Below are 12,305 nucleotides of genomic sequence, written 5' to 3'. Positions count from 1 at the left end.
GTTGCTTAAAGTACTACTAAGAGGTGGTTGGGGTTAACTAGGCACTTTATAAAACAAATGCTGATACATGTTGACATTGCCTTCCTTCGATATGAATGAGAGAGACACAGTTGCACTTTCTTGTAAAGTTTGATAAGTATGACTCTCATTCATATAATTTAAATCTTCACTTTGATATTTTGGGAAAGTGTCTTGTTTGCTGTCCAGGGAAAGTCAGATATCTGTAGGACAGCAGTTAGATTATCCTCATACAAAGACTGGAAACAAGGAGAAAGGGCCAGCTGTAGTCAGTTTTATCAAATCATCTTTGAATTTGTTATATTTAACTATATCTAAATGTGAAAAATAGAGAGGTTTAAAGGTGATTTTTTTTTTTTTGCTGTAGACTGATTCATGGCTAAGTTGCTTCATGAAGTCCCTGCAGGACTGTTTTCAACTTTTGGACAGCATCAGGCTCTTTTCATTCTGTTTGTAGTCTCTGTGCTAAATTTGGGAACTGATTCTGGCCTTGCAGTGAACATACAGACAGTAAATTGGTACTGATCAAATCTTAAACCTCTGAGCAAATAAGCATCATTTCCCAAAATGTCCTATTCTTCCTTCATGTGGAAATCCAAGACACCAAACATACTTGTCATATTTGCCAGGGCTTCTGGACAAGCAGTAAAGTGAAAATTTATGTTCCATCTATAAAGCTGTTTGGATGTCTGTGCAATGTATCCCTGCATGTTTGTACCCCACATGACATGGACCATGAGCTGTGTTATGTGAATCTGTGCTAAAATCCTGTTCTGGTGCAGTTCAGGACACAGGACTGAATAGGCTCATGTGATTTTAAGGACTTGGCTCGTTGTGGTGTCTTAACTGTTGTAAATCACCTTGCCTGTCACATAAGTTGTTCTCCTCTTTTTACTTTTATGAATTTTTTTCTAATTATTTTTCTCTCATCTTTATTTACACTATTTTATTATGAATTCTGTAGAAATCTTTTAGTTTGCACTCCCAAAACTGCACTCTGTGCTTCGACGTGACTGTAATTAAAAGCAACTTAATGACTGAGAGAGAGGCAGCTTGTAGGGGAACAGTTAAGTAAAATCACTGAAATTGTGTTTTGTTTTTGTTTCGCCCTGGGTCTAACCGATCCCTAGTGGCACTTTCAGTTTAAGTTGACATAGCTGTGACACTCGAAGTTGATTCTTCCGGAAATATTTTATTAAATGTGAATATGTATGAACCTTATAGATTTCATTTCTGTTTTACTCAAATCCAATTCTTCATTTAAAGTTGTATTAAAGAAATGACTTATTTAGATCTTTGTTGTGTGAAGTTCAGTGAATTCTTCAGTTTAGCATTTTTCACATTTATTTTAGCAATTTATTCCATATATGAGTCTATAGTTTTGAAATATCAGTAATATTTCAGTTCTGTTCATTTTGTTTATCTATCAAATGACATTTTGACGCCTCACTTCTCTGGGTACTTGTGTGTAGTTGATGGAGATGATTATATTTGCCTTCATAAATATTATTTTGGCGCTTTAATCCTTTCATTCAAGCTGAAATAAACACACCCCAGAGATGTGCAGCAGTAAGAGAAGTCTTTTACAAGCTCTTTAGCAAACTGTGTCTGATCTTGTTGCATGACTGCATGGTCCATTCAGAAAAATGTCAAAGAAAGTTTTTAATATTTACATTATAAAGTTTATGAACATATTTATGTTTTTAGGGCATATTTTTAAACATGCCCTAAAAACATAAACTGCTGTGTAATGTGATGTTGCAACCATAAGATGGTAGCATTATCCTGTATTCCTTCTGGGGTCCTGGCATAGTACAGACATTGTATTTGTTATAGTGAATGAAGGGAAGTGTAATAACAGAACCATTCTTACTGTATTATCCTTAATAAATAGATACTCAATTTTTGGCACTTTATGACTGTTGAATTGAAAGTTTTTGCAACTTTTGTTAATAAGTTGTTTCATATGCAATAAACTGTATAAGCTACATTTTTATACAGCTTATTCTGTTTGGAAACAAGATTTTCTTTGGCAATAAAAGCCTAAGTGATGTAGCCTACTGTATCAGACTGGTGTTAAGATGTATAGGAAAAAATCATAAATGCTTAATCTTATGAGTTTTACATGGCTAACATTGGCATTGTTTTACAGGTTTGAACATGTAAACTCAATGGTGGTGTGGGACATTTCATTTTAAAATAAAAAAAGAGTGAAACCTAGTTGTTCATGTGGTTTACACGTTAACCATACTCCTCCGCGAATTGCTACCTTATCGTGGTGTAGTGGTTTGTGTGTCCCAGGGATCCCAGGAGATATGTTGTCCGGGCCCTTGTCCCCCTGGTCAGGCCTCTCACTTGAGGCAGTTAAATAATTCCAGACCCAGAGCCTGGCAGAGCACCTCGGGTGGATGAGGTCCGCCCTGAGTTCCTGAAGACTCTGGATGTCATAGGACTGTCTTGGTTGACATGCCTCTGCAATGTTGCATGGAGATCAGGGGTGATACCTCTGGATTGGAAGACCAGGATGGTTTGTTCTCATGTTTACCGGACCACAGGGTGTGTTCCAACTATAGGGGGATCACACTCCTCAGGCTCCCTGGGAAAGTCTATGCCAGGGTGCTGGAAAGGAGAGTTAGTCCGTAAGTCATATACAGGAGGAATAATGCTGTTTTCGTCCTGGTCGTGGAACACTGGACCAGCTCTTTATCCTTTCAAGGATACTTGAGGGTGCATGGGAGTTTGCCCAACCAGTCTACATGTGTTTTGTGGACTTGGAGAAGATATTCGACCGTGTCCCTCGGAGTGTCCTGTGGGAGGTGCTTTGGGAGTATGCGGTGTCCATTGTTACAGGCCATTTGATCCTTATATAACCGTTACAAGAGCTTGGTCTGCATAGCCGGCAATAAGTCGAACTTGTTCCCGGTGGGTGAAGCACTCTACCAGAGCTGCCCTTTGTGACCGATTCTGTTCATAATTTTTATATACAGAATTTCTAGGCGTAGCCAAGTGATGGAAGGCTGTGGTGATGTGGTTCTGTTGGCTTCATCAGGTGATTGCTTCCAGCTTGCACCGGAACGGTTTGCAGCCGAGTGTGAAGCAGTGGGAATGAGGATCGGCACCTTCAAATCTGAAAAGGGTGGAGTAGATTAAGTCTGGTACGTCCTGCACGAGTGACAGGAGAAGGGAACAGGAGATTGACAGACGGATTGGTGCTGCACCTGCAGTGATGTAGACATTGTACTGGTCCACTGTGGTGAAGAGAGAGGTGAATGTAAAAGCGAAGCTCTCAATTTACCGGTCGATCTACGTTCCTACCCTCACCTGTGGTCATGAGGTGTGGGTAGTGATCGAATGAACAAGATTGCGGATACAAGCGGTGGCAATGGGGTTCTTACGAAGGAGGGCTGGCCTCTCCCTTAAAGATGGGGTGAGAAGTTCAGCCATCTGGGAGGGGCTCAGAGTAGAGCCGCTGTTCCTTCACATCGAAAGGAGGTGGTTTGGGCATCTGATAAGTATGCCTTCTGGACGGTTTCCAGGCATGTCCCACCAGGAGGAGGCCGCGGGGCACACCCAGGACATGCTGGAGAGATCATATCTTTCAGCTGGCCTGGGAATACCTTGGTGTCCCTCCTGATAAGCTGGAGGTGGCTGGGGAGAGGGAGGTCTGGCCTTCTCTGCTTAGGCTGCTGCCCCCGTGAGCTGGCCCTGGATAAGCCGAAGAAAATGGATGGGGACAAAAAATGGTAAAAAAAAAAATCTGGCAACTGCCAGTGCTACCCCTCAGCCTCCTACTAGACTACTTTGCCTTGTTCTCAAGTTACTGCATTCACAAGATTCTCTGACTTTGAGGTTGAGGTCACTGAGGTTCAAATGCATAGAATATTTTTATTTGTTGCACCCGTGGTATCAATTTGAAGCTCCTACATCACTTTATTCTTAGGTTATCATATTCATAAGATTTTTATAAAACTTGACCTTTGACCTTGACCTTGAGGTCGAAGTCACTGAGATTCTAACTTATCTGATTTTTTTGTAGTTACACCTATGGTGTCAATTTGAAGCTCCTACACTGCCTCGTTCTTGAGTTATTGAGAACACCTAACTCACAAACTAAGGTGTCCAAGCTGCCCCATCATTGCTTTTACGGAGGTAAAGACACAGTGAAGCCAAGGATTATTGAGAATTCAAATTGCAATACCTTTAATACCTACAGCATGTTCCAATTGCTGTAATAAACTATTGCTAACAGTACCGAATGCTCTACTGACGTCTAGCAGGACAAGCACAGAAATGAGTCCACTGTCAGAGGCCATAAGAAGATCATTTGTAACCTCCACTAACATTGTTTCTGTAAATAATCAGTTAGCTGTTTTACAACCCATCTTTCAAGAATTTTGCATTTTTCACGAGTCAGTTGTGACAGCTAGGATTTGCACCAGGAACTTTATTGCTCTGAGGCAACAGTGCTAATCACTTCACCACCACAGTGTAATGATTCAGATATTCCTGTGTCAAGGCACTATCTGACATCTGTATAACCTTTGTTCCTTATGTGTGCCATGTGTGATCACTCCTATACTGTTTTACTATGGCTGTTCAAAGACCAGCATGAATCTGTTTTTGCAGTAAGTCACTGCAAGCCACAAATCTTTGGCTTTTTATAAGATTTTACTAGTTACAAATATAGCTATTATTAACCTGTGGTCATTAAAGTGCTCCAAATAACTGGCTTACCAAATGGCTCGGGTAAATACGTTAGTGGGTTACCTAGGCAACCGGAAACTGCTAGACCAACCGCCAGCTTCATCCTCCACTTAGAAAAATATTTTTCCTCTGTTGGTTTGCGAGTGTTACTGGTGCTTTTAACACAACACCGGGATGGGTCAGCAGATCTCAGGTCAGGGAGTTATGAACCAGCTCCGTCAGAAGCTGGAGAAATGTTTAGAATTGCTTCGTGACAGTCGCTACTTAACTTACGAGGAGTTCCTGGGAAGACTGGCTGAACTTAATGACATGTAAGTGACAGGTCGTTAAAGACAGCTTTAGAGAACAGCAAGTGGCTTTTCTTTAACATAAAACAGTTTTGTGCAGAATGAACAGGCCGACAAACTTAACCTAGTTCAAAAGTGTACCTTTGGGCTGATTTTACGTAGACTTTTCAATTTGAGAGCTAGCGTCAGTGCTTTTATGATATCTGGGATTTAACCTTCCTTATTTTCTAGCATTACATACATTTCTGCTAGTTTACTAGCTAGGTTTTTTTTTTTTAGCTCACAAGCTCCTGGAGCTTGAAAGCTGGAAGGCATGATAGTGCAGCTGAAGGTCAAATAAACACGAAGTGAATAGCACAGAGCAGTGTTGTTAAGTATTAGTAATGAAAATACATTTTTGAAATTCAGCATGATGAAAAATAAATGTAAAAATTCTGTTATGAATATTGTGGCACTGCTTTGTCATTTGGCTGAATGGTTTATGGAGAAAAACATAACTTCTCCCCTCTCTCATTCTTCTCTGTCAGTACTGCTGAACAGCAGAATGACCTGCTGTTTGAAGTGCAGCCAGGATCTGATGCTACAGCCTTGTGGAAAGTGGCTGTCAGGGTTGTGTGTACCAAGGTGAGACCAAAGAGCCTTCCCCACATGCCAACAGAGGCATCTGCCCACACATTTATGACAGAGAGGGACAGATGTGAGTGAAACCATACTCCTGTAAAAGGGGAAAGGTAATTCTGCCCCTAGAGAAATACATCCTGTAATAGATTGCTGATAGCAGCTATCAACTGGTAGCTTGGATTAAAAAACCGTGCTGGGCTTGAGAAGCCTGTCATCGGTGGGTTATAGCCAACTATTTTGGCACAGTGTAAGATTGAAACTGCATGCACTACCAGTCATTAAGTCACATGATTGCCTTTTCTTCCTCACAGATCAGTAAGGAGAATGGCATGGTGGAAGCATCGCAGATCATGAACCTGTATCAGTTCATCAAGCTGTATCATGACATCGCCAGCCAGAGTCTTCAGGTGCCGTCTGCAAAGAGCCCCTCTACTGAGCTCCTGGCTGACTCCTGCCAGGCCAGCAGGTCAGGCAGTCATGACATAAAGCATACATTTTATAGCACATTCAGCAATTATAAGTACTTTTATAACTTTATTTAATAGTGACAATGAACAGGAAATAGGGGGAAAGAGAGCATGGGAACAACATACACCAAAGGTCATTGCAGCCAAATCAAAGTGGGACCTCACTACTTGGGCATGTTGGTGGTCTAAAAACTCAGCTGTAGGGTTACCATTTTAAAAAGCTATTTAAAAGGTTTCAGCTAAAGCTTTTCTGGACAATTTAACCACAGGTTGGTCGTTGTTTTGTTTGGAACAAAAAAGGACTCCTTTAAAGACTAAAGGTTTTGGTGCCTCAGGAAGAGCATGTGTGATCCCCAGCTCCCACAGATTCTTATGCAAATGCATTCAGTCCCTTTGAATACACCCACTTGATCTTATATTTGCCAGCTGAGCAGTAATGATAATGTTGGAACATACATGCCATTAAAACCATTACACTTGTGCTAATATCAAATGTTGTGTTTCAGGCCCGAATCTCCAAGCAGCCTAACAATGCAGTTAATGCAGTTTTTCCTGCTCACCACAGGTTTCAGTGCTGTAAGACTACAGAAATATTTCTTTAATGCTCCACAATTTGCATAAATTATATAATTTCTTTGCAGCAGAGTGATTTCTCATCCAGAGGCAAGGCTAGGGGGCTGATTGATGGGTCGTGTTAAAACTTTCGGACATTTTTAGAACACAGAGGGATATTATTTTCTCAATTCCTTGATTGCAAACCCTCAGGATTTATCAGACATATTTCTACTAAAAAAGGTAGAAAAGCTAATTTAAGTTGCTTTCCTCTGTAGATAAATAATAAAACAGTTTATGTTTTCTCTGTATACAAGCAGCAATTGATGAATTGATGATGAAAATTTGTTACTGAAAAATCTAAACTTCCTGTTATTCACACACACAGTAATTATTCCACATCCTCTTCTGTTTCTGTAGGAGTGGCCAGAGCCTAAGCAACCTAGCATGTCATCTGCATGTGACTGCTGACAGCGAATCATGGGTAATATCTGATCTTCAGAGACTACTTCCCTAATGTGACTAATGAGGGAAGCCACCCATACATGCTTTAAAATGTCGAATACTTAGCTAAGTACATAGGAAATGGAGATACACCCACATAAGAAGACTTTTTCCTCCTAAAGAGCAAGATAGAAAATAATCCAGCAGGTTTCTTCTCTCTATATTCTTTGTGACAGCCTCTGAAAATGAAAATCTCCTCTTTTAAGTCCTAAAAATCCCAGGATGCTTTTTGAAACCAGTTTTGTGATATGTTGTTTGAAGTGAAAAATAAATCTGTATTTGTATATTATAATAAATTGTAACATTCACGGATCCAAGGAGCTTTATTTGTCATTCGCATCACATGTTAACATGAGGTGGAACGAAATTATGTACACACAGTCCGGAGTGAAAAGAAACAAAAATAATGAAGAAACAGAATTTTTTTCTTAAAGTTAGAATAAATAGTTGGGGTTTTTTTGTTTTGTTTTTTTAACAAAAGAAATGACAAGTAATAAGACAATACAATAAATAATACTATAACTAGAGTGCAACAACCTGAGTACCAGTATAGAGTATGGGTAAGGAGTGTGGGTATAAATATAGGTGTAAATAAATATTTTAGCAGCAAAGGGCATAATGACCAGCATTGATAAAGTGACATAAAACATTAGAATCGACGCGTTCTCCGGGAGCGTGAGTAGCCGCTGCTCTACTGTGCACCGCCATGTTGACATCAACATTTTAATGGAATAACCAAACGTTGCTTAAAGTACTACTAAGAGGTGGTTGGGGTTAACTAGGCACTTTATAAAACAAATGCTGATACATGTTGACATTGCCTTCCTTCGATATGAATGAGAGAGACACAGTTGCACTTTCTTGTAAAGTTTGATAAGTATGACTCTCATTCATATAATTTAAATCATCACTTTGATATTTTGGGAAAGTGTCTTGTTTGCTGTCCAGGGAAAGTCAGATGCCTGTAAATGTAGGACAGCAGTTAGATTATCCTCATACAAAGACCGGAAACAAGGAGAAAAGGCTGGCTATAGCCAGTGTTATTAAATCTTCTTTGAATATGTTATATTTAATTATATCTAATTTGTTTAATATGACTGATTCATGGCTAAATTGCTTCATGAAGTCCCTGCAGGACTGTTTTCAACTTTTGGACAACATCAGGCTCTTTTCATTCTGTTTGTAGTCTCTGTACTAAATTTGGGAACTGACTCTGGCCTTGCAGTGAACATACAGACAGTAAATTGGTACTGATCAAATCTTAAACCTCTGAGCAAATAAGCATCATTTCCCAAAATGTCCTATTCTTCCTTCATGTGGAAATCCAAGACACCAAACATACTTGTCATATTTGCCAGGGCTTCTGGACAAGCAGTAAAGTGAAAATTTATGTTCCATCTATAAAGCTGTTTGGATGTCTGTGCAATGTATCCCTGCATGTTTGTACCCCACATGACATGGACCATGAGCTGTGTTATGTGAATCTGTGCTAAAATCCTGTTCTGGTGCAGTTCAGGACACAGGACTGAATAGGCTCATGTGATTTTAAGGACTTAGCTCGTTGTGGTGTCTTAACTGTTGTAAATAACCTTGCCTGTCAGCTGTGCTGATTTCTCTAAAAGTATTTACATTTATTTGTTAAGATGATTTTAATCTGACTGTTGTAGAAATCTTTTCCATCCATCCAAGTTGATATCATATATAATTTACAGTTAAGATATGAGTTAAAATTGTTTTGTTTAAGTGGATTTAAAGTGTTGATTTTATTAAATGTAAATATGCAGTAGCGTTAATCTTTATTATTTATTAAATCCTTAATTAAAGTTGTATTTAAAGAAATTGGTTATCTAGGTCTTTGTTGTGTGAATTTCAGCTTTTGCATTTGATCACATATACAGGGTGGGCCATTTATACGGATACACCATAATAACATGGGAATGGTTGATGATATTAAAGTCCTGTTTGTGGCACATTAGTATATGTGAGGGGGCAAACTCCTCAAGATGGGTGGTGACCATGGTGGCCATTTAGAAGTCGGCCATCTTGGATACAACTTTTGTTTTTTCAATAGATTTTGTTCAATGATGAGGCAAACTTTTATGTGAATGGTGAAGTTAACAAACAAAACCACCGCTATTGGTCTAACACTAACCCACATTGGATGGATCCCTCCAAGACTGTTGGAACAACAAAAGTGATGGTTTGGTGTGGTTTATGGGGTACAACGATAGTGGGTCCATTCTTCATCAATGGAAACCTCAAGGCCACTGGATATTTGAAATTGCTACATGATGATGTGTTTCCCTCTTTATGCACTGAAGCTGGCACGTTCCCTGAGTTTTTCCAGCAAGATGGTGCACCACCACATTATGGGTGCCAGGTCCGAGCATTCCTAGATGAACAGTTTTCTGGAAAGTGGATTGGTCGTCGTGGGCCAGTTGAATGGCCCCCAAGGTCTCCCGGTCTGACCCCCTTAGACTTTTATCTTTGGGGTCATCTGAAGGCAATTGTCTATGGTGTGAAGAGACGAGATGTGCAGCACCTGAAACTACGGATACTGGATGTCTGTGCTGGCATTTCTCCTGCGGTGTTGCTATCAGTGTGTGAAGAGTGGGAGAAGAGGGTTGCATTGACAATCCAACACAATGGGCAGCACACTAAACACATTTTATAAGTGGTCAGAAACTTGTAAATAACTCATGACAGAATAAAGTTACGTTGAAACCAAGCACACCATTGTTTTTCCTGTTACATTACCAATAAGTTTGATGTGTCACATGGCCCTCTTCCTATTAAAAAAACAAAAGTTGTATCCAAGATGGCCGACTTCTAAATGGCCACCATGGTCACCACCCATCTTGAGGAGTTTGCCCCCTCACATATACTAATGTCCCACACACAGGACTTTAATATCACCAACCATTCCCATGTTATTATGGTGTATCCATATAAATGGCCCACCCTGTATTTTAACTTATTATAAGTATTTTTTATGTAGGAGACAACAGGTTTGGAATTTTCTTTAATATTATTTCAGATCAACTATACTAAAGTTAGAATTTTATGTGACCAAAGGTAAAACTTTTGGGCAGTTGCTTTTTCTTTTTTTCCACTGCTGTCACGTTTTGACACCTCAGTTCTCTGGGTTTTCCTGCAAAGTAACAAAGAGATTCATAAAATGTTATCTGGCAATTTAATCCATTCATTCAACTTGAGATTTTACAGGCTCAAAAGATGTGCCGCTCTTTCAACAAGTTCTTCAGAAAATGGCATCTGATCTTGTGGTTACATGACTGTGTGGTCAGGTCAGCAAGTGTTCCAAAAAACTTTACATTTTAAAACTTAAAGAGCATACCTGCATCTGAATCTACATACACCAGTTTCATATTTTTAAACATGCCCTAAAACATAAACTGCTGTGTGGGATGTATATGATGTTGCAACCATGAGGTGGCAGCATTATCCTGCATCGCTTCTGAAAGGAGTCCAAGCATCAGTAAAGGATACTTTTTAACTTGAAAGTGAGTGAAAAGAAGTGTAATAAAACAGATGCGTTCTTGTAGCATTATCATTAATAAAAAGATGCTCACTATTTTGTACTTCATGGGTTTGTGTTCCGGTGGACTGGATGCCTGTTTTCATTTTTTATATATTTATATATTTTTTGTTGTGTTAAAAAGTAAAATTTCTGTACAGTCTCCCTTTAATCAAGCCAAGTAATTAGATGTTCAAAACAAAAAAACGACCCCCGTTTAACTGTTTCAAATCAACTCACTACAGTCTGTTTCACAAGTGTGAATAGTTGATGTCATAGCCACTGTCAGTGTGGGGCCTCTGATGAATGTAAAGGAAAAATTCAGTCTTCAGTTATTGAGTTTTAAATGGCTCACATTAGCATTGTTCTACAGGTCTGAACAATGGCTGTGTGGGAGGTTCATTTAGAAATAAGAGTAAAAACTACTTTTTCGTGTAGTTTAATGACTGTGCATTAAAAAAGAAAAAGGTTATTGAGAATTTAAAGTGATAACATTTGCAAATGGGCATATGGGGATCATTTTGACCTGTTATTTATTTTGCGTCTGACCTTCAGAGGCCAGAGCTGCTCTGACAGAAGCAATGTCTGCTATGTTGTAGTTAAGATACAAAACTTGAAAAGCTTGTCTTAGTGTCTTTGTATGAACTTTGCAAATGATTATTATCTAACATGTTGTCTTCAGGCTTGGGCTTTCATGACTGAAAGTTATTGATTGACTTATCCTAATGACTAGTCCTTCCACTTGGTTTAGGCTCCAAATTAAAAAAAAAATAATTAAAAAGTGAAAAATGAGACATATTGTTTTTGTTTTTTAACTGAACTTTGTGATAAGGTATTTTAACCTTTCAAGATTGAACGCCCTCAAAAGCATTCAAAAGTTAAGGTTACACATAAGCTGCAGACAGACTGTCTGTCATGGTCCTGCGGCCATGACTCAGTGACTTTGTGTTTGTGTTCCTTATTGTTATTATTCTCTTTATTATTCTTGGGCTGTTTTGGGATGGTTTGTGTTTTGGGATTTTAGATACTGGGTTATGGGTTTGTGCTCCCTCTATTGGTCCCTGGTGTTAGTGTTCCCCTGTCTCGTCAGGTTAATCAGGTCCAGCTGTTTCCCCCACCTGTGTGTGATTTCCCAGTGTCTCTTTGTGTACTTATAGTGTGTGTTTTCCTCTGCTCCTCGTCGCGTCATCTGTGTTCATACCTGGTGAATTCCCCTGCGTGCTCTCCCTGCTGTTCTCCCTTCATGTTCAGGTTTGCCACTCCTTTGTGTAGTTTATCCCAGTTTAGTTCGTTCTTAGTTCTGTTTGCCATCTCCACTTTATGTCTGGTATTGTTAATAAATCACCCTTCACATCTGAATAAGTGCTGCATTTGAGTCCTCCTTCCACTCTTCACATGGCCGCTGCCCCGAACCGTGACACTGTCAGTTTTTTTAAAATGATTTATTTATTTTTTAAACATCAGCTAGCATTCTTATCAAATTAGTGTCAGATGTTTGGCTTCAAAAGAGATTCAGAAATATTTGCTGACATCATGATCCCTCTTTTGCAATTAGAAATTTGTATTCCTGATCACAACTTCGGCTATCATGATGATAAAACACTCACATGTGTGGAA

At 39.3% G+C, this 12,305-nt stretch overlaps 2 protein-coding genes across 2 annotated transcripts in view; both read left to right on the top strand.

The window, feature by feature from the left end:
* LOC102207865 (RING finger protein 141-like) overlaps positions 1-3,168 on the top strand; it is an 8,104-nt gene extending 4,936 nt beyond the window's left edge. The window contains exon 5 of the mRNA XM_013910399.1: positions 3,015-3,168. Within this exon, the coding sequence (XP_013765853.1) occupies positions 3,015-3,168 (154 nt within the window). The remainder of the gene's footprint in view (positions 1-3,014) is intronic.
* A 1,599-nt stretch (positions 3,169-4,767) lies between these two features.
* Positions 4,768-7,465, top strand: LOC102198045 (RING finger protein 141-like). Its single transcript, XM_005731528.1, has 4 exons — positions 4,768-5,033; positions 5,537-5,633; positions 5,942-6,096; positions 7,070-7,465. Exons 1-4 carry the CDS (start codon positions 4,897-4,899, stop codon positions 7,164-7,166), a joined length of 486 nt encoding a protein of 161 aa, XP_005731585.1. The 5' UTR covers positions 4,768-4,896; the 3' UTR covers positions 7,167-7,465.
* Positions 7,466-12,305: the final 4,840 nt, after the last annotated feature.

This window comes from Pundamilia nyererei, unplaced genomic scaffold, assembly GCF_000239375.1.
Source record: "Pundamilia nyererei isolate P.nyererei 1_Seehausen unplaced genomic scaffold, PunNye1.0 scaffold00043, whole genome shotgun sequence".
In the NCBI taxonomy this organism is placed as follows: Eukaryota; Metazoa; Chordata; class Actinopteri; order Cichliformes; family Cichlidae; genus Pundamilia; species Pundamilia nyererei.
The sequence above is the reverse complement of the archived record's forward strand: the minus strand, read 5'-3'. Positions and strand labels throughout refer to the sequence as shown.

Bases quoted from the DNA above. Each gene is read 5' to 3' on its own strand.
- LOC102198045 (XM_005731528.1), top strand. From the start codon at position 4,897: ATGGGTCAGCAGATCTCAGGTCAGGGAGTTATGAACCAGCTCCGTCAG. The intron at 5,634-5,941 runs GTGAGACCAAAG...TCTTCCTCACAG, and splicing joins TCAGGGTTGTGTGTACCAAG to ATCAGTAAGGAGAATGGCAT. The intron at 6,097-7,069 runs GTCAGGCAGTCA...CTGTTTCTGTAG, and splicing joins GACTCCTGCCAGGCCAGCAG to GAGTGGCCAGAGCCTAAGCA.